Below are 26,009 nucleotides of genomic sequence, written 5' to 3'. Positions count from 1 at the left end.
ATATAAAACAATCACTGTATTATGTAAATGCCCTGTATGGTTTTATAGACTACTAGTGCAACTCTTTTATTTTAATAGAAAAATTATATTTTATATTAAATATGTTTTCAAACACCGAGTTTTTCAGGTGTATAATTTAAATTTGCCAAATGTATGACTTTAAAAAAACCTTAAAATGACTATGGATTATTTAGAGTGACTTTTTTGATGCTAAGCTTCCTAGTTCAGTCAAATAACTTACTGAAGATGTCACTCGCTACTACGGTGTCAAATTCTGCCCTAAGATGTGCACAGGCATATGCCTAAAAAAACCAGAACTGCTAAATTTGACAGTTTGAATACTGGATCGTAAGGGGGTAGGCTTGCAGCCCCACTTTATCCCCCAGAACACATGTATGTGACTGTAGATCCCTCTGTGTCAAGCTGTTGGGTTTTTTTAGAGGAGTTTAAGTCCAGGTAAGGAATGATTAGCACGTTATTAGCTGAAAATCCACAGATCTCCAGGCAATCTAGTAAGCGTGAATTACTGCCAGCCTGTAGCTAAAACAGCTTGTACAAAATTCTGTGTGCTGCAGATATGTAACCAAGAGAGGAAATGGTTGTCTGACTGCATGAATTTTACACGTCTCCCAGCTTTCTAATTGATCCGAATGCTTTGTCTAGTGCTCAGAGGCATCTTGCAAAAAAGACAAGATCCACAGAAGACAGAATTTTACTCATTCATCTATGTAATTTTACACATTTGGTAGATTACCAAACAATTATATTCTTCATTAATTAACCATGCCAGACCATGGTATGTTCACCATCTCTATGAACAGGTGCATTTTTATTCCACCTACAGTTGGCAATAAATAGTGTAGTTGGCCTGTGGCTTGGCTGGAGTTTCCTGCAGCAGTTTATTTCTTGGAGATAGAAAATTACAATGAGGCTCAGTCTACAAACCAGTTATCAGGCCAAAGAGCCACAGGAAAACATATTCTTACCTAACTGCTTTTCCACCATCAGGTGAAATTGAATTAAATCCCTTTTCATCCTTCAATCAATAAGCACATAACTAACTCATAAAAGCATCCTTAGGATTATGTGACTGTAGGATTAGACCATAGGTAAAAAACAATGGCTTCAACAATATAGTGCATATTTTCACACAGTAAATTCAATCTACATTATCATACATGAGCTACAAATTCTGCTTATAAAAACAATGTGATATGGGCACATTTAAAGTGTGTGGAAAGTACTTTGAAACAGACTTCAAGATTCAAGGGAAAACATAATGCATACATTTGTTTTCTTCTTAGCTACAACATGCAAAATAAGAATCTACCTTTAAATTTTGTATTACTTGAAATTAAGGTAAAAGGCAGAATATACTTCCTACTTAATACTAATGGAAATGCAAATGAAAACAAACACATAACAGAACATTATAAAAGCAAAAAGGGCACAGTACAAGTAATCACAAGTTGATATTATTTAATATTATGAGAGGACAGGAAAAGGAGCCAGGCTCACTAACTTACCCTCATCTTTGCACAGGCATCCTGTGTTGACTCTGTGCCTCTTAACTCTTTTACCAGCATAGAACCTAAATACTAAAATAAAAATTCATTAAACTTAATTTAACTAGAATTTCAGAACAGACAAGCATTTGAATAAATGCACTAAAAATGCCTAAAACAACCTTAGTGGTAACAGTCAACTTAATATATGTCTTTAATATGGAGGTTTTTTTACTCTGCAGTTCTCTGATAAATCATTTAAACCAGTGTGTTAATCAACCTATGAAACAGGAATGCACAGGAACAAGCATATTGAATCAGATGGAGCCCTCTGAAATGAGGAGCCATCTGAAAGTCTTCTAGCTTATCACCTTAGTCACTCAAACAACAAGCAAATACTACAGATTCCATTTTTAAAATGCCACTTTATTAAAAAATTGAGAATCTGCTTTTTTTAGTTGCCATCTGCCAAACTCATATTGCTATGTGTGCAGCCACGTGGACATGAAGGCCAGGAGCTATGTTAACCTCTGTGTACTCAGTATGTAACTCATTTATGTGCAAATAGTAGAGCCCAAAGTCAGCAAACAGAGAAAATAAATCTGAATTGAAAAGTAGTTTAAATCATTATTTCTTCCTACGAAAAGACTGACCCCGAACTATTTATTCTGTAGCCTTTAGTGATCTGAAGGAGGGCTGGGTGAGACGAAGCAGCAGGGTGCTGGTCCTGGGTCCTGGCTCAGCTCACAGAAAGCCACCGTGCTCTCCGAGGAGCTTGCTCATCCCCAAGGGTACCCAAGGCAGCGAGTGCCTCCCTGACACATCCCCTTTCCTACCTGCCTCTTCCTCACTACGGTGCTTGCTGGCATGTGCATTTCGAGCTCTCCTGCACCCTGACAGCACGCTCTGCTCCTCCACATTTGTTCCTCTGGGCTTCCAGGACCTCTCAGTAGAGACAGTCATGGCCCCAAGCCTGGCTATGTTCAAGAAGCAATTGGAAAACACCCTCAGACACATGGTGCAAATTTTGGGGTTGTCCTATGCAGGGACAGGAGTTGGACTTGATGATCCTTGTGGATGCCTTCCAACTCAGGACATTCTATCGTTCTATGATCACGTGTGAACGGTGCTGGCTCCTTCAGGGTTGGAGCTGTCTGCATCATCCTCACCTAGGAGTAAGCAGTCTTGCTACTGGCAACAGGGCCATGCAAGAGCCATGTTCTGCATTCCTCCTACAGATGTTACAGGCGTGTGCATCTGTGGATGTTCACATGGTCATATAGCTTTGTGCAAACAGGATGTTTATGTATTTCTATATGGTGTCTCATGGAAGTCTGGCTTAACTGGGGAAAGAGGACAGCAAGCTGGCCCATTTGTCTCCTCCGCAGACACGGAGTTGTCTCTCTTGGCATTCTCACTGAGGAGCAATTCCATGGCTCCTCTTAAGTCTTTGGTCCTAAGTGAGCAACACAGGAACTTAAGAGGAGTCATGCCGCTGGTGAGAAGGGGGTAGGTGAGCTGCAGGAGGAGTCAAAGCCTCTTCACAGAGGATGCTGCAGCAGCCTAACACCACTGCTGGACCCCTTTCATTCTGCCACACCGACTTCCCTTGGAAACAGCCTACGCTGACACAACCAGATAGTGAAACAGCTTCATTTCAGTTGAAACTGAACAGAAAGTGTGCTGCTTCAACTCTCTGGTCTCCTGACCTAAACTGAGATGTTTTCTTTAAAGCCTTCAGTTCACAGTGTGTACTGCAGGACTCTCTGACCTGCAAGAAAATGCATAAATATTTCAATGTAGACAGTAGCCAGCATGGTGATTAGTGAGAAATACTTTACATGGCACTATAAATGGAAGGGTGAGTAACACCAACACTACCAGATAAACACAGGCAGAAAGGAACGAATGAAGGGCATTCCTGGAGGACTGCAGATGTGAAAGATTCATAAACCAAGCAGCTGTGAGTCCAGCTGGGGGCTCGATGGTGACATGAATAGAGCTTTGGGCATTAATTTGATGGGATGGCTTGATATCGCCCTTGCAGAAGAACAACAAGTTTAAAGCAAGCTCTGAAATGGGAAAATTAAATGAAAGTGTATTGAGTTGAACTGCATCTTCCTCTGGATCCTGCTGTCTGACCCCCTCAGCATCCTTAGCCTTCTCTGGGAAGGATACAATTCATTTCTTCAAATTTTTAATCTTTTTTTTTTACAGACAACAGCATGACAAATTGGTATTTCCCTGAAAGCTACCAGTTGGTTAGGCATTAGGGAAAAACAGTAGTGTTTTTTAGCTCATGGCAGAACAAAAGGAAGAGACAGGCAGCTCATGTCCCATCTGCACAGCAGCAAAAAGCCTCAGCTGCAGGCATTCAGAAATGCTTCCCAGGGTGGACTGTGGAATAGACAAACAAATCATAGAGGTACTGTCCAATTTAGTTGTCAGAAAAATCTGAAATTCTAGGAGGGAATTTTGCCTTCTTTTGACTTGCTGCACTTTTGGAAATGCTTCTTCTCAAAGAACCAGCGCATATGGGAGCAATGCAGAGGACATCCAACAGTTGAACTGAGTGATGTGGCATACAATGAGAGCTGCCCCTGTTATAACTTCCAAACCAGAGTTTTACTCTGTAAGGCTGAGGTCATTACAGCTCAGGGAGGTTTCCATAATCAACAATAACTTGGATATTTTGATTTGGAGATTCCTTAATCACCAGTAGAATGGATACTCCTACTCATCCCAACTTCATTTTTCTAATGATCCACATGGTTTTCAATCTACAGAGGTTACATTGGATTATGGATTTACTGCTTGATCAAGTAATGAGATAAAAGGTATGCTTGAGATAAAACTGTTCACTTTACTGAAAACTATGAAAAATATTTAAAGAACTAGAAGTCACTAGGCTTCCTTTTCAACTTGAGGTGCTACACTGGAGGAGAGCAAGACTGAGAGCAGGTGAGCTGGACCTTGACTGTGACTTGCAGAGGAAGGCAGAGGTTCTAACTATTATCCAGCAGCAATCACTGCCTTCATGGCAATTTCTACCCCATGAAGGTCTGATGGAAGACACAGACCTGCTCCAGGGAAACAAGCCTGTAACATCCCTTCTGCCCCTCAGTGGGAGCCAGGCTCTACCCCTCCCACACTTAGTCTCTAATTCCTGCCTTTCCAGATATGCTTTAAATCAGGTCCAGCAGCCTCCAAATCTCCCCAAAATGCTGCAGTTATTGGTGAAATGAGCATTATCCTATGAAGTACTATCAAACACTAAGGATCCAAGCTCCTTCAGGTCAAGAGGATCTAGAACCCATGTCCTGGACAAGTGGTTAACCCCCAGCTATTATGCCGAAGGCACTACAACCACTGAGCCCTTTTCCTTTGTAAAACACGTCAACCTTTCTTCGTTAGGTGGCCACCTCTGAAGAGGACACAGTGCTCTGGGAAGCACCTTCAGCAACTTTAACAGGCTTTCCAGCAAAGTCAGAAGGGGCAATGCAAGAGTTTAAATAGGTGGGCTGAGGCACCTCTTCGCCTCCCCAGAAGCACCAGCCCCCCAACTCTGTTGACCGAGAACTCAAGGCTTCAGAAAAGTGTTTGTCATTTAAGAAACAAAGTCTTCAATAAGACTTTCTGTACTTCAGGAGACCTTCCTCTCCTGCACAAGCCTTTATAAGAGTCAAAGAACACTAAACATCTTTAGATGTAGAGGGAAACTCCATTTCTCCAAAGACGTGAAGTGGGAATTGGTTACAGCTATTGGGAGGTAGAAATAAATACACCCTGCCCTGAAGGAACTGAATGTTACTGGTACTCCAAGTAGTCATAAATTTGTGAGAGGTCTGAATGTGCTGTTGTCCCATGGATGGAAAACACTGCTTCAGGACCCTGACCATCTTTCCTAGCTCCTTTCCCCAAAGACAAGCATATAAAATTAGGCACGGCAATACTTCAACTACTGTGCATGCAGCATTAAGGCAAGTATGAGGATCCCATATTATTATTTTTTTTTCCATATGTACTAGAAAGGGTTTTGTGACAGATGAGAAGTGGAAGCATTTGCTCTCACTATCACTTTTACAACACATAGCCACTTATTCATAGTGTCTTTTCTCAAACACTATTGCTACTTTCACTGCAATATCTCAGAAAATTAATAGCAAAAAGTCCTGTGCATCCTTGTTTCTCATTTATTACAATTACAGTATTTCAGAGGAAGTAGCTTCATTAAATGTGACTAAAAAAAAATATTATAAATGAAAAAACAGTCTATCAAAATCTAAGATGAATATATCTAACCCCAAATCAATACACTAAATTTATCAACACTTACAAATGCTTTATAATCACACGACTGGAAGATGAGTTTCTCTGGATGATGTTGCCAATATTGTACAGGTGTTGATGCTGTGGCTTCATTTGGAGGTCGCAAAGTAATGGAAGGCTCTCCCCAGTCTCCTGTCTGAAAATCACAGTTGTTCAAGATATAAGAGAACTTGCCGGCAAATTCACTATTAAGTAGCCTCCCATTGTTGTGCTCAATTAACAATAATTTATTTTCTACACATATAGCCATGTCTCTAAAATAAGGGAATATAACTCCTACAACATTTTTCATGATTTAATTTATAATCCAAAGCCATCCACTAGAATGTTTAATGAGGCTTTAATTAAATCTATTTGCTTTGAGAATAAAATCATTAAGTGCCGGAAATGTTTCTTAAAAGTAACTGTTTACAATATATCTATGAGGATGAGAGTACTTGAAAAAAAATCATGAGGTGCACAAAAATGCCATTCAGCAATTCCGCTATGTGTTTTACAAGCTTTTCTTCACAGTTAATGAGTTTTCCATTATCCAGCACATATAACCTATAACTAACTTTCCTAAATGGCTAAATAACTGAGACTGTGCTTTGATCTTAAGGCTTATCATACATTCTCCAAATATATGGGGCATTCTTTAATCTCTTTACGAATATTTACTTTGATCACCTTCTCTTGATGTCTCATTGTAGAGTTCGTAACATTACCCTTCCACATTCATCATTCTCATTGATATAGGTGATTGCTTTCCTGAACTGTCATCTCCTCTCTTTCCTCAAAGCCCGCAGAGAACATGGGTAGGACTGTGGTTTGCTGCCAAGTCCCTTCACAGGACACTCTTCTCCCTTCCAAAAAGAGCCAATACAGGCATCCGTACAGGAATGTCCCCAGCGTGGCAGTGCTGGTCTGAGTCTCAACTGCCACTGACTATTTTCAAACATGGCTTTACTGGGCCTGGAATGACCTTCCACCTTGTAGGCTCATGCGAAAAAAAAAAAAATGATCGAGTTTATTGATTTTTAACTGTGATCTCCCTTTCTTGTCGTTCACATGTGTCCATGCTGCCCATGTCCTCAACATGAGGGATGCTGCCAAATCAGCATCAACTCACTTTAACTGAAAATGACCCATGGATGGAGTTCTCTTCCTGAGCCTCTTCCCTGTCACCAGGCCCACTTCTCCCCTATCCTGTCTGGTCTGGTGTATCTCTGGATTCCTCGCTCCTGCCCACTCTTTTGAGGATCAGATGTCTCCTTCCCAATTCTCTTTCTTCCCCTGCTTATTCTCTCTCAAACTATTTTGCTGTCTCCTGTATGATTTCTATTTGGATTATGCTGCTGTATGATTTCAATTTGGATTATGCTACTTCTTTCTTTACCTGCACTTACCTCTGTGTATTTTCTAAGCATGTCATATTGCTAAAATATGTGTTGAAGCTGGCAAGGAATTGTCATCAGCATTTCACAGAATATGGCTACAAGTTAAGATTTTCAAAGCACAAAGAAACTAAGCATCAAAAACCACTTGAAAAAATTCATATCGAAGACATTCAAAAGTCTGGCAAACTATCACATCCTACTAATTAAATCAGGACAGAGTAAACAAAACAAGTACATCATTTTCATGTGTCACAAAATAATGAAATGACACACACACAACTCTGCAATGAAAAGCAAGAGATAAATCTGGAAACATCAACATTACCCTGCCGATATGGTAACTTCAAGCAAGTGAACATCATAAAACAAGTCTAACCTAGCTAATCTTGGCACTATTAGCAAATCTACAAATTATCCAGTATTGTAATTTCTGTTTTGCCTAGTTAAGTTGCCTATATGCTATGGATAGGACTTCGACCTCAAATTTTGAAGGGAAATCAGCAGGAGCAATTGCTCCAATTTTTGGCATTCCATATCCACATAGATGAATCTTTCTGACCACTAATGTGGAAGAATCTGTCATGTTTAATCTGAAGTGGGAATTTGATTTCTTTAAGAAGCAGTTCTCTTAATAAAATAAGGTTTCAATCATGTTACAAGGGACAAGGATCTGCATCCTTATTAGTGGAGCTTGTATTTGACTACAAGAAAAGATGGATTTCACCCATCACAAATTCTCACAGCGTGCTCAACTGTCTTTTTTGAACTGTTGAAGGGCATAGGTAATAGACCACTTAAAACAGACTTTTTTTTTCCCCCCTAATAAAGACACCTGCATGCTCTGTGTAAGGAAGCAGATCTCAGGAGGTACATCCTATCCATTTATCAAAATGTTACTGTGATGGAACAGGATTAAATTCAGGACACAGAAGCTATAAAAGTACATCTTTTGCCCGCTGGTCTTTCCACTGAGGAAGCACGGGGATGGCCATGAGGTAGAACGAAAATTTTTATGGAATGAGCGACCCCAGGTAGTGCTCCAAACCCTTCTGTTGCCCTGGTCTGCAGCTGACTTTCCTCACATGCAGAAAATAGTACTGACAATTTAAACAAGGTACATAAGGAGTAAAATGAGTACATAGTTTTACAGTCTGACTCCCTTTTGCATGAAATATATTAAAAGCATGAAGAACTGTATTGTTTCTGTCTGTAAATGAAGGGCGGTATCGAGGAACAGTTATTCCCTCTCCTACTGGTGCAATACTATAAAGGAGCTAGGAAGCAACAATCTCGAGGAATTCAGAAATAATCTTCAAGCAGGCTAGTAAAACTAGTGTATGAGACACTTACAGAGGGACTGCATGGAGACCACTCGTTTGTATCCATTTATTGGTCTATAAATATATACAATCATCCTAATACCTGATCCTTTTAAATGAGACAAAACAGATTTGTAAGATTGCTGTACGTGTCTCTAGGATGATCTCAACATGCAATACAGTGGAGGTTAAGGGAACACAGAGATACGGGATTTCTGCTGTTTCTTTCATATATTTCAGCCTCTCTTGTAGAGTGAGCAGCTATTAAGAAAAGCTGCATTAAATTAAACATCATAAGTATCCATTATGATGATGGATGAAGACGACATGTTAAACATAGTCATAAAATTTTCTTTTGTAACTGTATCATAAGTGTTTTTTTAATATTCAGCAGAAGTGGCTTTAGGTCTCCTTTCCTTTTGTTTCTTACCAAACCCCTTAGAATTTTAAACCACACTATTGCTAGTATTCATTACCTATTTAGACTGAGTCATAACAGGGTAGTCTCCAAAGCCCAGATCCATGAAGATGTTTAGAAGTTTAACTCCTATTACATATTCCCTTTGTAATTCCGCCCCCCCCCTTTTTTTTTTAATTAAATGGGAAAAAAGCTTTTAAACAAGATTTATATAGCTAAATACTTCCATAAATATAGGCTTAAAATCCTCCACAAGAAGAAAAGAAGCTCCTCAGCTGACTGACTCTAGCCAAATACTGAAATTCTGAGATTTAGGATGTGATGATGGCAATTAACTTCAGGTAAAATACAAAGTAGGAACATCTTTGACCTGCAGAATAATTGATATGACAAGTCTCAAGTCTGGAGTAGAAAAATATGAATTACTAGTAGTTCTAAATCTGAGGAATTGGTGTGAAACAACTCATGGGTGATGTATAGACATTCAGGACCTTCATAATCACCTAGAACACTTTCAAGCAGTATGGAAAAGTTCGTAAATTGCTGTGCAGGACCAACTATGATGTTTGATTTCATTTTTAAAAATAGATATGATAGGATAACGATTTTCTGGTTTGAATATTTAATTTGCAATTATAAGAAATAATCAAACATTTAAGCTTATGTATTTTTTATGACACAATATACATATGGAGATTTTTATCTCTCTGATGAAGTAGAAAGGTAAGAGATAATTTATTCCTCATTTAACTTTACAGCTCATCAGACATCTGTGCAATTTATCATGTGTTTTTTTGCTGTACTGCCTGCATCTTAGTATTCTAACCTCCCCATGCCTTTAACCAGTGCCTTTCCTCTCTCTGGGCTCAGTCATCTTGAGAAAGAAGATTTTTCTTTTTTACTCTGCATTTTGCAGATAAAGAATTTGTGTTACAAAACAGTCTCAAGTCAGGTGCCATGGTGGTGAAGATCTGATCCTTTTACAGTAACAACTTTTAACCACAAAGGGCATAGCCTTGAAGACCAATATCTCATGCGCTCACAGTCCTTCCTAACCCTGAAAATGGGGAGATGTGAACTTCTGAGTGCTCTAGAAAGGGTTAGATGCTTGATGTCAAATGAGCTATGGAAGCAGATTACTGTGATTAGGTAATTTTTTTACAATTGTTGCACATTTTTCTATCTCATCCCGTTCTCTGGGAACTGTATTTAACTCACATTAAAGGCACCTGGATGCAAAGGCAGTCACAGGTAAGAAGTGACCTCAATACAACTTCTAACACCTGCCTCATTTGTTTATAAAAATGAGTTCAAACCCCTCCATGTCACACACACACAAAAAAATAGACCTGAGTTAAATGTATGCATTTTTAACAAGGACCACATCTTATAACTTTTCACCTGTTAAAGCCTCATGCCTGGTTATGGTAACACGCATTAGTCACCATGACTACAATAAACTGGAACACACATTCAACGCTTCTGGCTGAAAAATTAATAATTTTCTCCCTGTAAGAATTTTAAATGTTCTCTGGACCAGCCAAATCCTCATTATTTACTTGTGTTTTAATTCCTAGAGAGAAATTTTTTTAACTCCCTCTATCTTTGTTTTTTGAAATAACGGAAACAGGTTTGTGGCGTAGTTACATTTTTAAAGCTTCTAAAGCTCGGTAGCCAAAACAGCCCCCTCTGGCAGCAATGCACCCAGGAGGCAGCTGTATGACAGAAATAAGGAGGAATCTGCAGATCCTCTGAAGTGCTGTGCTGAGTGACTGGCTGTTGTCCTCACCACGCTGCAACACAGACCGCCAGGTTTGCTCTCACGCTCACAGCACATGTGCCTCTGCCACACAAGTGATGAAAATTCAGAGCACCACCACCGTTACGTCTAATTCCCCAAAAGCACCTCTGCAAACACGGTGTGTCCCTCAGCTGGGCAAAGCCGATAGATTAACACAGAAAGGGCAGCACAACACATCGTGGGGGTGAAACTGTGCAAACCGAGCTGTTTACACGGTTTCTCGCTTTGGAAAAGTGAGCAAACAGAAAAACAGCAGGTACAGAAGTCAAAGCCTCCACGGAGTGAGGCTGCTGCTGGCAACCCCACCACGTCCTGTATGTACACCATACAGCCTGTATGTACACCATACAGCCAACAGATGCCAACCACACGCCACGATAGACGAATGCGCGCACACATAATCCCAAAAGAGGGCTGGACAAGTTATGAACTTTTTTCTGTCATTTGAGCGACGTGACATCCGTAGATAACACCACGGCAACAGACTGTACATCCATAGAGTGACAACAGAGCCATTTATCGCTGTATCTTACATTATGAACCTGATGAATCGATGAGAAAGGATATCCTGCATTCTGGTTGGTCCAGATCTCACAGACAGAGGACTGCTAATATAAACAGAAAACTACATCTCATCTTGTAAATATTAATGCACCGCAACTGCCAAAAGGCAAGAATAATTAAGAAAAGGTTTGCAACAACATTAGAGAAGGAACTAAAACAGCTGCTAAGAGTAATTTTTTATTTATTTGCTGACAAAATATTTTTGGATTGACTGGAAGGAAACATAGCTTATTCAGAGACTTTAGGAGAGGTTTCAAACTGTGAGTACAAGTAAACAATTTAGTCAGAAGTGCTGGTGATGTAAAGAGATAAAGTTATGCAGGCATAAACAGTAAATGCAGAGAGCAGAAGAAATATTGGTTACTTTCAGTTTTTGGCAGGGAAGAAGTTGGAAGTCAACATCCCAATTAAGTTTTGAGATTTGAATCTCTCTCTGTTGGAGACTTTCACAGTGAGAGAGGAAGAGAAAAATCTCGCAATACAGTCAACAGGGAAAATAAGATTTTTGTAACAATTACCATGAAAGAACACATTACAATTAAGTGAAGCAGTTGCCCACCATCTCCTTCCAACAACAGTTCCTTTGCATACAAAGATACAGATATTACCTTTGGTATGGACCATGACCCCACTGTGTAAATGAAAGGTTTCAGTCTACCTCCTACATTACTGTACAGACAGTCTGTAGTAGCAAAGCAAATTAAGCATACTGTAGCATCTCTAGCAAAAGCAATAGAGCTAGGCAAGCACAGCATTCACCAGCATCTTTTACATATTTCCTTGTTTGGACACTCATCAAGAAAGCATCTGTGACACCTCAGCAAAAGCTAAGATAACATTTTACAGTAGCCAGGCAACTAAAACAAAGCATCAGACGTAGGATCTGCCCACAGTATCTTCAGTAGGCAGCAACAAAAGGCAATAAATACGCATGAAAAATGCAACTGCAGCATCCAGAATAGGTAGCAATTAATAGATCAGTAATTTAACAGTAGCAAGAATGTGCATTGCTTGTTCTTGTCAGCAGCAGCAGGAATTTAGCACTGATGCTCAAAACAACCCAAGGAAGTGCAACTGTTCTTAGAAATATGGCTTTTACTCTTACCTTTTGTAGCCTGAAACCTGGCTGCTGAGAGAATAGGTTATCACTTCCAGTTACTGTCAGGGCAGGCTGGCGTCCTCTGGACTGACTACTGAACACTGCCAGACAGGCTGGTGGCTGCCTAATTTTGTTAATTGTCCCTTATTTCCTCCTTGATCTGAAATGTATGCGTGTGCACCCCTTCCCCCAGCTTCAGTAATTCTTAAGCTTCCCCATATCTGGTTCATTTCTTCTTCCCCATCTTGTTTTCAAAGTTATTTTCTTCTCCTTCATGATATACAGGGCTGCACATTTTGATAGCTCTAGCTAATAAAAAACTTTGATTTTAGTTCAGAGTCTTCTACCTCATCCTCTGCAACTTGCTACAACATAGTCCTTCTCCATGTGACAAACACATACTCTCACTGCCAGGCCAGCAGCAACCACTGCTCCAGATACCTCTGCTGTGCCATTATTAGGACATTGCATTAGTTGGCACTAATGATTTTTTTTTCCTGTATTTCAATCAAATTGCCTTCTGGATGCTCTCTTGCCATGCCCATCACTGTGATGCCTAAATTTGTTTGCCTTGGGGTGGGATGCCTGAATGGGAATTCATGGCAGGAGGCTGTGTCTCCAGTTTTCAAGAGAAAAAAGAAAGCATTTCCAAGCCAGGTACAGCATTCCCAATCATCTGGTAATCAAGAAAACATACTGTAGCACTATTTTGACACTCGCTGGGGTCCTGAAAGAAGTAAGGTAAGGCAGCACCATACCGCAGGCCAGCAGACATTTTATTTCTCCCCAGCGCAGGCGTGAGATTGCCATGATGCTGTCATATCATACAACCAGTTCTTACCGTCTTGATATTCTGGAGAAAAAGGAGCACCCTTAAATCCTGCCCCTCCTGAGAAGTTGCCTTTATGGAGTGGTGTGGTGCCTTGGCTGGATCAGCTGGGAGCCATTGTCTGTCCTGGCACCGCAGAGGCTGCACAAGCAGAGCTGCTGCGGTGAAACAGCGATGCTGTGATGGTAGCCCACCATGCTGCAGCACCTCAATGTATACATACACCAGATACATCTATCAGCTGCTTTCATCCTAGTCAGGAACAGGTAATGCTACACTGCAGCACGTCTGCAATCTTTAAGTTGTGCAATTTTTAAAAAGGGCAGGGATTTAGTAATTTCTTACATGTTCTTACATTTCTTACTCCTCCCTCCTCAGCCCATCTTCTCCCAAACCTAAACTCACAGGTTAGCACCCTCCCCCCATGAGTTAGGAGCTCTCAACGTGATGCCCTTCTCTGAGGAATTCACACCTACATATTTCACCTTCCTCTTTCACACGTTAAAGCTACAGAAGATAGGCTGTCCACAGAGGGCGGAAGCAAGGATAGGCAGCCTGGGAGGAGTACAGAAAAATTGTCTGAGCAGCCAGGGAGCAGGTTAGGAAAGCTAAAGCCCTGATATAGTTAAATCTGGCCAGGGACATCAAGGGCAACAAGAAAAGCTTCAATATAAAAGCCAGCGATAAAAGGAAGACTAGGAAAAAAATGGGTCCTCTCCAGAAGGAAACAAGAGACCTGGTTACCCAGGATATGGAGAAGGTTGAGGTATTCAATTATTTTTTTTTGCTTCAGTCTTCACTGGTAAGTGCTCTAGCCACGCTGTTCAAGTCACAGAAGTCAAATGCAATACTGGGAGAATGCATAACCACCCACTGGAGAAGAAGATCAGGTTTGAGACCATCTGAGGAACCTGAAGTCCATGGGACCTGATGAGATGACTCTGTGGGTCCCAAGGGAACTGGTGGATGAAGTTGCTAAGCCACTACTGATCATATTTGAGAAGTCGTGTCAGTTCAGTGAAGTTCCCACTGACTAGAAAAGGGGAAACATAACGCTCATTTTTAAAAAGGGAAAAAAGGATGACCCAGAAAACTACAGACCAGTCAGTCTCATCTCTGTGCCTGGCAAGATCATGGAGCAGATCCTCCGGGAAACTACACTAAGGCACATGACAAAAAAGGTGATTGGTGACAGCCAACATAGCTTCACTAAGGGCAAACTGTGCCTGTCAAATTTGGTGGCCTTCTATGATGGGGTTACAGTGTTGGTGGACAAGGGAAGAGCAACTAACATCATCTACCTGGACTTGTGCAAAGCATTTGACACTGTACTGCATGACATCCTTGTCTCTAAAGTGGAGAGACACCAATTTCACGGAATTGGCTGGATGGTGGCACTCAAAGACTTGCAGTCAACAGCTTGATGTCCAGGTGGAGACCAGTGACAACTGGTTCCTTGAGACTAGTGCTGTTTAACATCTTTGTTGGTGACACGGACAGGGGGATTGAGTGCACTCTCAGCAAGTTTGCTGATGACACCAAGTTGTGTGGTGTGGTAGACAGACTGGAGGGAAGGGATGCCACCATCCAGAGGAACCTTGGCAGGCTTGAGAGGTGGGCATGTGTAAACCTTATGAAGTTCAACAAGACCAAGTGCTAGGTCCTGCATATGGGTTGGGGCATTCCCAAGTAGAAATACAGGCTGGGCAGAGAATGGACTGAAAGCAGCTCTGAGGAGAAGGACTAAGGTGTGTTAGATTATGAGAAGCTCAACATGACCTGGCAATGTGTGCTCGCAGCCCAGAAATCCAACTGTATCCTGGGCAGCATCAAAAGAAGCATGACCGGCAGGTTAAGGGAAGTGATTCTGACCCTTTACTCTGCTCTGGGGTCCCCAGCATAAGAAGGACGTGGACCTGCTGGAGTGAGTCCAGAGGAGGTCACGAAGAAGATCAGGGGGTGGGAGCACCTCAACTATGAGGTCAGGATGAGAGAGTTGGGGTTGTTCAGCCTGGAGAAGAGAAGGCTCTGGGGAGACCTTATAGCCAATTTCCAGCACCTAAAGGGTGAAGAAAACTGGAGAGAAACTTTTTACAAGGACATGTAGTGACACGACAAGGGTTAATGGCTTTATACTCAAAGATGGTAGATTTATACTAGCTATAAGTAAGAAATTTTTCACCATGAGGCTGGTGAGGCACTGGAACAGGTTGCCCAGAGAAGTTGTGAATGCCCCATCCCTGGAAGTGTTGAAGGTCAGGCTGGATGGGGCTTTGAGCAACCTGGTTTAGTGGAAGGTGTCCCTGTCCATGGCAGGGCAGTTGGAACTAGATGATCTTTAAGGTTCTTTCCATCTCAAACCATTCTATGATTCAATCCCTTTTATAAATGAAGGGAAGCCCTCCTTATTAAATTTTAACTCTTTGGAGAAAGAGAAGTGTCTAAAAGCAGATGTCTGGAGCACTCAGCTGTGAGAGACAAGTTCTGGGTCCAGGTCTCTTCTCCAAGGATGATTTAAGTGAAATGTCCCCATCACACCAACCTACCTCCAGGATTAAAAGGTTGGAGGATACAGGCTTAAGCTAAATCATTTTTAAGCACAGGTGACTTGATTAAGTCAATAATAAATCAAGCAGACCGTAAGAGGCCAAAAGCTTCCCATAACTGTATGAACGCCCAGTCAGAAGAGCAGCAGTACAAAACTCATTACCCAGTTCTGCACTCATTAATGTTTGAATGACTAAGGTACTGAAATGCAGTACAGAAGGAACATTAATTTTACGGAAGGTAATGAATTAAAATTCAGAAACCAACCTTTTCCTTGCATCACTGTAAAAATATTTAGCATTTACAATATACATATTTTATGTCTTCAAAGTGCTGAATTTTTTTAATGAATTATGAAATCCCCAGGAGAAATACTTAAAGTTGCATATCCCTGTGCTGAAGAGGAATGAACCACAGAAAGGAAAAAGGTTAAGTGGGTATCTGAGGCCAGAAAATAAGGAGTAGGAGGGAGGATATGGATTAGGCTTCAAGCACTCATGATTTTCAGCTCCTAAAACGTATACCCTTTCAAAAGAAGGAAAAGAATTAAATCTGTGTATGCACTTCCACCATAATAAACACAAATACATCTGGGTACTTAATACCACTGACACAGAGGTTCTGTGAAGAAGATAGTTTGACAAAGAACATTTCCTAAGTAATGTGGTAAAGGAGAGAAAAAAATGGCACCAGATATTGCCTGATGAGTATCAAACATGCTTAACTTTTCTTCCCAAAGATAAATGCATAAGAGTTACATCGTAACAAGACTCTGCTATTCATTATACCAGTTTTGTAATAGCTGTAGATGCCCCATGCATAAAAGATTTCCCCATCTATTCACCATGGGACACAACTCTGATGATCACTTTAGGACTGTCTTTTAAAATAATTGTTTAAGGACATTTTCACTTCTGTTTATTTAACTTAACTTGCTTGTGATTAAGAAAACACAATTCACATAAGAAACAATATTCAGTAGAGGTCCGCTTCAAGAGATGTCGAAGATTTACCTAATCTAGGAGTGATTATCCTCAGAAAGTCATAGAAGATACTGAAAGGACTAAAGAAGGGCTAAAAAATATTTAAGATGGGAGAAAAGGAAGATTCAGAAGGTTACAGCCAGCCTAACTGCAGGGAACAGCAAGTTACTAGAAAAATTTTTCAAAAATCCAGTCGCCATCCCATGGCCCTTGTGGTCTATGACACCTTCTGACTTTGCTCCTGGTAACCTGAAATAAACACAAAGGCATATGGGAATGTATGTGTGCATATCTATAGCTATGTAGAATCACAGAAACATAGAATGTCCTGAGTTGGAAGGGACCCACAAGGATCAAGTCCAATTCCTGTCTCTGCTTATGACAACCCCAAAATTCACACCATTTGTATACATTATTGATGATAACAAAGCAAAAGCATGATCTTTCCCGCCATGCGTTACCTGACAGAGCTCCTAGGGCCAAGAAGAATTCAAGATAGTTAATACTGAACAATGTCATTATAAACATCTCAGATCAAACTTTCTTCCTTTCTTAGAAAACTGGCCAACTTAATCAGCAGCAGCAAGAAGAAACATTGCAGGAATTGGACACCGTGTGACTCCTGATATGGTGACACATGATGTGCCTCATACACCAACTAGCCTGAATCAAAGTGCAGTGGTTGCACAAGAAGTTGAAATGCACGTTTAGATAATAATTATCAGTATTTAAGCAAAACTAGACTGGACCATGCCAAGGCAATCTGCAAGGACCTGCTCCATGTGTTGGCTTGGAGGAGCGCTCAGGGTCTTTAAGAAGAATTCAGAAGTGAGGGACTTTCTAGAACAGGGTAAGAACTGAAAACAGATTTGATGAAGTACAGAAATCAGCCAGATGAAGTGCAGTAAGACAAGAGAATTCCTTGGGAATGCAAGATTAAATACACAAACAAACCAGCAAATAAATTATCAGAGCAATTTAACAGGGAGGTGGGAAGAGGACAGAAAAGGATTGAGAACCTTTAGTGTACTTCAAATTAAACACAGTGGTCTTGCAAACGAACAAGCAAATAAATCACAGGATAATTCAGGTTAGAAAGTAGGTCAGGAAGTTTCCATTCCAAGCCCAGCTCACAGCAGGAGTAGCTGTGAGATGAGACCAAGTTGCTTAGGGCTTCATCCAGTCAGGTCTTGAAAACCTCCAAGGACACAGACCGGACAGCCTCTGTGAGCAACCTGTCTCCCTGCTCACCTGTCCTCAGGGAGAGGAAGTTTTTCTTGGCATCCAGTCAGTGCCTCCCATCTTTTCAGTTTTTGTACGCAAAGCAGCCTCTTCTCCAGCACATCCGGGTCCCCCAGCCTCTCCTCAGAGGGCAAGTGCTCCAGCCCCTCACCATCCTGGTGGCCCTTAGCTCAATTTCCCTCTCCTAAATATTGTAAACCATGGGAAGGAACTTCTGTGCTACACAGGGCAGCCACCAGCGAGGTCTCATATGAGGTGTCATCCAGTTTTAGCCACTGCACTTCATGGAGGATGGAGGCATGCTGAGGGAATCCAAGAAGGAGTAACAACAACAAACACAAGTCTAGAAAACACCAGGGCATGGCTCTGGATAGGTGAATGTAACATAGCCTAACACGGTATCTTCTGTGCAGTGTTCATCAAACCAGATAAAGGTATGGTGGGAGGAACAAGACATAGATAGCGATCCCACAGAACCTTGTTTTAGAGATTACTCATATCTCATTACTGCTTCTCCTATAGCAAGTTATTTTCTTCTAGGTCACTGGAGGAGAGTTCCAAAAGTTCTAATGAGAACTTTCTCTAGGACTGAACACTGAGTTGAGCGTGTATTTAAAAAATATGCCTCTGCAGACTTTTTTTTTCCCTCAATAAAAGAAAAGTTGTTTTATTCTGAGTTCTCCTAGAACTTGGATATTTAGAAGACAGTTTTCTGTATTTTTAAATTAACAGGCTCACCCACCTGTGGATGGGAGAGGCAGTTATTGTCGTTGCCTTTTTGCCATGCTGTCATTCATATTGTTTTGTCATCCAATGCAAAATATTAAGTAGGTTTTAAAGTGTGTTTCCTGGTTTCCTCTAGCTGACAGACTTCGGACATATACTGTGTGGTAAACACGGGCAGTGAAGCTGGAGCCTTTGGTCTTTGACTCCTATATGGGAGTAGTTCAGACTCCCAGTGGCCTGACCAGCCCTGAGCTGGTCCAAGCTGCTTCCTTGTCCACCTTTCCCCAGCTTATTCCTCCACTGCCTCTTCCTCTGTGTCTCACTGCAGGGCTGAGCCCTGGGAAATCACTCCCATCTCCTGGCACTGCAGCCCCAACAAGGCACAAAAGGAAGGAAAGGAACAGCAGCAAACCCCTGTCCCTCTGAAGCACACTATTTAGCAGTAACTTGCTAACTATAATTCAGTTTAGCTCCAGAAATGAGGAGAATTTTGGATCAAATCCCAGAAAAATAGCTCTTGGCATGGCTGACAATCCTTAAAGGTACAAGAGCCGAAAGAAACAAATGAAAATCGGATGAATGGAGCTGTCTGGCCCCTTTTGTAATTGTCACTCCAAACATTCTAGGACTGTGGGAGAGCAGTTGTGCTGTCTCAACAGAAGTTACTTTCCTGAATGTTCCCAAAGCTCTGGGGAGAGGTTGTCTTACCGGCAGGAATAATCACAGACCCTCCTTTAAAAAACAGACCTTCAGAGATGGACAGTGAAACTTGAAATTAGTATTTCTTCTAGAGAAGTGGAAACTAGAAAGAATACCTATTAGAATATGTGTTTTGCATTGGTCTATTTCTTTTGCTTCTCCTGAAAACACTTTACAATAAGATTTCCAGAAAATCACCAACCATCTTGGAATGTCCTTCTTGCAGGCAGGCAGTGGGTGACACCAGGCTCCAGCTCAGTGCACCCAGTGAGGTTTCACAAGGTGTGTGCCATGGCCAGCACACTCCAGGAAGGGTGACATCTGGATCAGGGCCACAGCGTTCTTGCAAAGGTTGTCCCCTCCGCCGGCAGCAGAGCAAGAAGGAAAAGCTCTCCTGCTCCAGGTCCTGTGCACCTCCATCTCCTGCCCCATGCAGATCCATAGTTTCACATTTTTCTCTGAGGAGAAAAGACTATTAACACAGCTGTGCTTCTCTCTCACACAGCTGACGCCCTCCTTCATGCAATGGCCATCTTCTCTGATTGACAGGCAGTCAGTTTTCATTTGATTTCAATCCAGTAACGCAGGATTTGGGTTCCCTGCTAGAAACTGAGGTTCTTCCCAGCTGAGGTTCCTCTTCCCAGCAGTTCGCTATGGTCATGGCTGCCCTGTCCAGCTCCTGGAGGTGCAGCTTTACAGCCCCAGCTCTGGCCCCACCACCCTGGTGAGCAGTCAAGCCTCTTCTGGTTGATGACTCTTCTGCTGGTGCTGCCAGCTACAAGTGCTCCCCAGCCATTTAGCCTTGCATAGAGGTTAAGAACTTCTGGGCAAAAGTCACCAATAAAGATTATAAGACTTTGGTCCTTGAACATTAGGCACAGTTATCTGCATTTCAGCTCCCTCCCCACACCCCATCAAAAGTTGAGGGTCTTTCAGGAGAGCACCCCAAACTCATTTTTTTTCCAGCAGCTCTAAAATGCAAATATTAGATATTAAAATTCACCTTGACTCTGGAGCAGTAAGACTTTCAAGTAGAATGGAGTGAATTTGACAATAGAAACTACCTCATCTTCTCCATTTTTCATACAACTCTATTCTTCATACAATCTTTCCAATGTAAAGCTTCCAGCTCACCAGACTGAGTGCGAAAAACATTACATTAAGAAAGAACATCTGTCCCCATCTTGAAAGAACATCCGTCCTCTTCTTGATGTAGTATTTATGGCATTAGTTTGGATCATTAATACCAAATATAGAAGGGGCTTCATTAATTCCATATGCTGAAGCAGCATGTAGGTATGATCGACATCCCAAGGCTTTATTTCCAAAACGCTAGCTTCTGTCATGGTCTTGAAAAAATGGTACCTTTTTATTCAGACAGAAATTACTTAGATTTTTCATACTGTCTTTATCAGTTTACTTGTCCACTAAATGAACAACACTGGAAGGATTTGCAGATGAAAGTTTGCTGAAATTTACAGTTCAAGATACAGCACTAATATCTATCTGAATTAAAAAAATAACTGTCAGTTAGCACCTATATCGTGCAACAAAAATTGATTCAGTGAAGCATTTTTCTTTTGATGTAAAATTGAAAGTCTTCATAGCTCAGCATGTTTCCATATTAAAAATAAAATGCATCTAAAAATATGAACCTTATAGCATTTTGTTTGGATTTTACACACTTGTCTTTAAAATGGTTGGCTGATCATTCTCACAACATACACTATTTTATACTTATTAAAAAAATGGAAGCAAGAAACCTTAGCAATAACAACAGAATGAACTAATCTAGACAACTACATTTTTTTTAATGCTTCTTAAATCCACTAGTAAAGAATTCTGCTATTTCACTGGTAATTTCAACCATTCATAAAAACCATTCTTCATTGCTTCTTAGATAATCTCATTTTACACAGCAGTATTCTCCTGGGCATATTTCCCTTCATTCACTGTAATCTTTAAATCCTTCCAAAGCAGAGAAGGAGACAGGAAAACAATCAGGAAACAAGCAAATAAAAAAAAAATGTCACACTATGGTTAAAAGTTAAAAAACTAAAAGTGGGTCCTATAAGACAAGAGGTCAATTTTTGGCTCCTTCAAACTTTCCATGTCATCTGACTCAACCTGCAATATCCCTGTACCTCCATTTTCTTAGCTGTAAAATGAAAAACATAATTTTTAAACCACATAGCCCCACAGTGCACTGGAAATATGAACACATTACTATCTGTGAAGGATTTGGAAGATATTATTGAGTTGATGATATTATTTCAGGAAGCAGAGAAATTATTTCACAATTTTCCTATAAACTTGCCTTCGCTAATTCTTGTTTTCATTACCTTTTTCCTCTCTATAAAGGATCTCTGGTACTAACTCCATTTAAATGACTGTCTCCTGCATGTAAAGCCTAATCCTGCAATGAATTATTATATCTCACAAAATAATGTTACAAGGCAGCATCCCAACAACTGGGGCAGTTTTATTCAAATTATTCAATCCTGCAAATTTATTCAATCCTGCAATGAATTATTATATCTCACAAAATAATGTTACAAGGCAGCATCCCAACAACTGGGGCAGTTTTATTCAAACTTACTGCCCAGTCATTACAATGACCTTATATTTAAGTTATCCTGTATTTTAGGAAAAAAACACAAATAAAATAGTAAGAGCCCTCAGACCACGGGACCAAAGAACCCAGAAAGGTTTTCAAAATGAAGTGTGAGTTCAGTATCTCTGGGAAAGAATTTCTTCTGTGAGCCTCTGTGAATAATTTTTCCAGCTGTCTGAGATCCCCCGTTTAAGGTATCCTCCCATTGCAGCTCACTGCAGTGTCGCCCATATGGGCCACAACTCGCTTCATCCGACCAGAAAGCTTGATCTGACTCATTACCTGTTTTTCCTCCTGAAGGCAGAGACAGCCCAGAGCATTCCCAAGAGCCTTAAAGAGGCGTCTGCCCACCGCCTCCCAAAATGACAGAGCTCTCCCATCTTGGGGTGCATGGCAGGTTTAGCCCCGTGGGGTGATGCCTGACCCTCCTGCATCCCCCCCCGCTCGACTTCTGCAAGAGGCTGTGTGGGCAGAGGTCCCCCCCACACCTCCCTGCCCACCGGCCGCAGGACGATGCTCCTGGCCCCTGCTCCCAGCTCTGACCACCACGGCGAGAGGCTTCATGCACCACAGTGGCTAAAAGCACCATATGTCACCAGCTGGAGCAATAAACAGCAACAGCCTCAGGGCTGGCAGTCTGGGATATGCTTGCATCAAGTACCTAAAGCTTCTCTGCTGCCTGGAGAATTATGAATCCTAAAGACCTGACATTTTTAATTGGTGTGTTTTAATGAACTTATCTATGCTCTCTTTAAACTTCCAATGCACTTCCCCACAAATGCATATATTTTTTTCCCCCTTCACCATGATTTCAGTGGTGAACGAAGAGCCCGATCCCTTCAGTGCGACTCCTCCTATTGATGTTGGTTCCAAAGTCCCTAGGCTTTGCCTGTGTGACTTCAGTTCTATTTTAAAGGTTTAGGCAATCTTAAGAGCAATCTAAGCTATTTTGAACTACATTAATTTGATCATATTAATCTACAGTTTGCAGGCTCAGAATTCAACATCCACAGTCACAGATGACTCAGACTACTTAATCCTTTCTGGACTTTTTTCCCCTTCTTTTTGGAAAACAAACCATCTCACAGTCTCTTCTGTATTACCTTTTTGGTAGGTGTGATTTATCCAACCAGACGTCAAAGACTTTCAAAGTTGGACGACCAACTGGAGAGCTGGATGATCAAACCTATTCCAATGGGAACCTACACTGGTTAGACTCATTGTTTATATTAGGATTTTCCCCTCTTGGGTCACAAACAGTCTGCTAGGGAACTGTGAATGAAAGTACATGCTGGCTTTGAGACAAAACCACCCACATTAAGTAAATCTAAATCAGCTCTTCCTCCAGGAAACAAAATGGTGTATTACTTAAAAGTAGATTTGATTACGGTTTAGAGAATTATTTAAACCCATTTAGGAGATCAAAGGAAAACAGATTTAAACCAATGTGCTCACTGTTTTAACAAGCACTGGTTGATACCTGTTGTGAAGATCAACATGCTTGATGACTCCCATGTAAAAGTTTCGTGAAAACACAGGCCATAGTAAAGGTGGAAACATCACATCTCACCTTTTTCTCAAAATATCTTCAGATTTTAAACTGAGGCTAAAAATAGCCTTATTCTGACATTTCTGAAATAAAATCAGGTTCATGAAAGCAATACCATGAATAATCTCTCAATACCATGTTGGCGTCTCTCTTCGAGGCCATAAAAATACTTGTGAAGGACACACCTAAAGCTCGTTCAAAAAAATCACAGCATCTTTATGCACATCTGTCTACTATGGCATCCAGTAAACATGCAGATTCATACAGCAGCATGCAAACAGCCTAGCAAAGAAAGGGTTAAAACAATGAACATCCTCAAAGCAATTCCAATAATCACTATAGATTATTCTGCTTATGAGAAGTATTCTAGTTGGAAAGCAGGACCCATATCAGCTCAGAACCTGTTGTTGATCTGACATAGCCAAAGGAACCTGCAAACTGCAAGGAGGAAGTTGCTAAATTAAAAAAACATGGAGCAGAAGGCTCATGTTAAGAATCAGTGGAATCTCCTGTATTTTCCAGAAACAATTATTTTACCTTTAATTTCAAAGGCGGCTTTGAGGAAAAAAATAGAAGGAAATATCATTCATTTTACCAAAGCACATATTGCATAAAAATAAATTTAAAAATCTATTTTGGGGCTAGCATGGTTGAAGAAATCCCTTATAAGCCCCTTAATGGGGTGAGTCCAATTTAGCGAGAACGATCACCAGAGGGAGTCATTGACTTTCCCATTAAAGTCAAAGGGACTTTTACACACATTGGCAGTGCAGAATTTGAGGGCAGAGCAGAGGAAGACTCCAAACTGGCTGGAGTTCAGAGACTAACACAAAACACTGTTTTATGGATTTCATCTGAATCCATTTTCCCCTTTGGAATCTTAAAAGGCTGACTGCTATATTCCATGGTGAAAGTTAGAGGGAAGACACTGAAGTAATTCATTCGGTGGCTACACACCTGCCCACACCAAAAAAAAAAAATCCCAGCATTTAATTGGTTTTAAAATGGTTTGGAGTGGTGTAAGCACTAACTGCTCAGTTTTCTCTTTGGATGTGCAACATATCACAGGCCTCCTGGAAAAGTAATTTTTAGCAGCCTAAAGAAAATGTCCAGTGTCTTGAGAATATGAGGACTTCAAAGAGGAAAAGAGTGAAAAGGGGATAGGAAGAAGCAATTGCATGTTTGTGTTTTGTTTTGTTACGTTTTTCTTCCCTTCCTCAGTGCTAGTGACTAAGAGAGGAAGTGAGAATAGGGATTTGTGAACTAAGTGATAAAATGAACTAGGTAGATGAACCAGTCTACTCAGCCATGAGCAAGAGGGCATTTCATGCTCGGAGACCTTCAAAGAAATACTTTCACATTTGGAACTGGGCTTTTCCTTGCCGGACTTCAGCTCAACCTTGTTCTTGCCACAAAAGCCCAGCAGACTTTGGTTTGGGAACAAGCTCATTCACTAGGCAACTTTCCCTTTAATTCTGTACAATAAGATTATACAACAGAAAATTGGGAGATTAAAAAAGAGCAAGGAAACAGCCCCACCCAGCCAAATGCAATTTCACTTCCCTAGCAATGTCCTCTGAACAAATGGAATTCAATTTGTTTCTGTGTTCCCAGGTAATAACTTGTTTCTGTATTTCGCTTGTTTATTTAATTACTTCTTGTTCATGCAATTAGCTGAGAGACTGTGGTCTTTTATTCATTACGTTAACCATAACAGTTTTTTGCATAGCTGTTTCCATTTCAAGGATGGATTTTGGACAAAGGCTCTATTTTGGGCTGTGGCTGTGAACCACTGGGAAGCCTCTTGCACGGCAGCGTGCAGCAACCTGCTCCTTGGTGGAGAGGGTTGCTCCAGGAACTGCACTGGCCGCCCATTGGCTTCTGATGGCAAATCAAAGCCCCATTTCCATCATACGCTCCAAAGCACTGCACGACTTAAGACCTGGCTGTCTTTTGCCATACATACCACCAAACAACAGCTGAGTTCATCCTAAGGCATTTTTGCCAACAGGCTGTCCAAGCTTAACTTTATTGCCCTTTAGAACAGTACAAGGCATCACTCTGGTCAATGTATCCTTGATTTAAAATTATCAGTACCCATATTGTGGCTGGATGAAGAAATTTAGAGATGGAAACTACCTTAGGTTTTCTTTTGTGAGCAGTTTGATTGAACATCCAGTCGAGTCTAGTGCTGTTGCAATGCCCAAATGAGTTGTTGCACAGTTGATTTTCTTTTTTTAGCACTCAAGATACATGCCCAGATCACAAGCCTTATCAGAATGCTGACCCTCTCCATTAATAAATGCAGCAGTCACCCCCCCCCCTCCCCCCAAGTCCTCTGAGTTTCTGGCAGTGAACTAATGTCAGCTTATTTTTATGTAGGTTGCTCAGAAATTGAGGAATCTG

At 41.1% G+C, this 26,009-nt stretch overlaps 1 protein-coding gene across 3 annotated transcripts in view; it reads right to left on the bottom strand.

The window, feature by feature from the left end:
* The window catches only part of ANKS1B (ankyrin repeat and sterile alpha motif domain containing 1B), a gene marked incomplete at both ends in the record, with an annotated part of 434,431 nt that overhangs the window by 21,984 nt on the left and 386,438 nt on the right, over positions 1-26,009 (bottom strand). The window contains 4 exons of one of the 3 annotated variants that reach the window (XM_080342173.1): positions 1,527-1,598; positions 5,842-5,970; positions 11,285-11,359; positions 15,712-15,789. In XM_080342173.1, the coding sequence (XP_080198299.1) occupies positions 1,527-1,598; positions 5,842-5,970; positions 11,285-11,359; positions 15,712-15,789 (354 nt within the window). The remainder of the gene's footprint in view (positions 1-1,526; positions 1,599-5,841; positions 5,971-11,284; positions 11,360-15,711; positions 15,790-26,009) is intronic. The other 2 variants (XM_080342174.1, XM_080342175.1) reach the window with 2 other exon arrangements.

This window comes from Nesoenas mayeri, assembly GCF_963082525.1.
Source record: "Nesoenas mayeri genome assembly, chromosome: 1".
Taxonomy (NCBI): Eukaryota; Metazoa; Chordata; class Aves; order Columbiformes; family Columbidae; genus Nesoenas; species Nesoenas mayeri.
The sequence above is the reverse complement of the archived record's forward strand: the minus strand, read 5'-3'. Positions and strand labels throughout refer to the sequence as shown.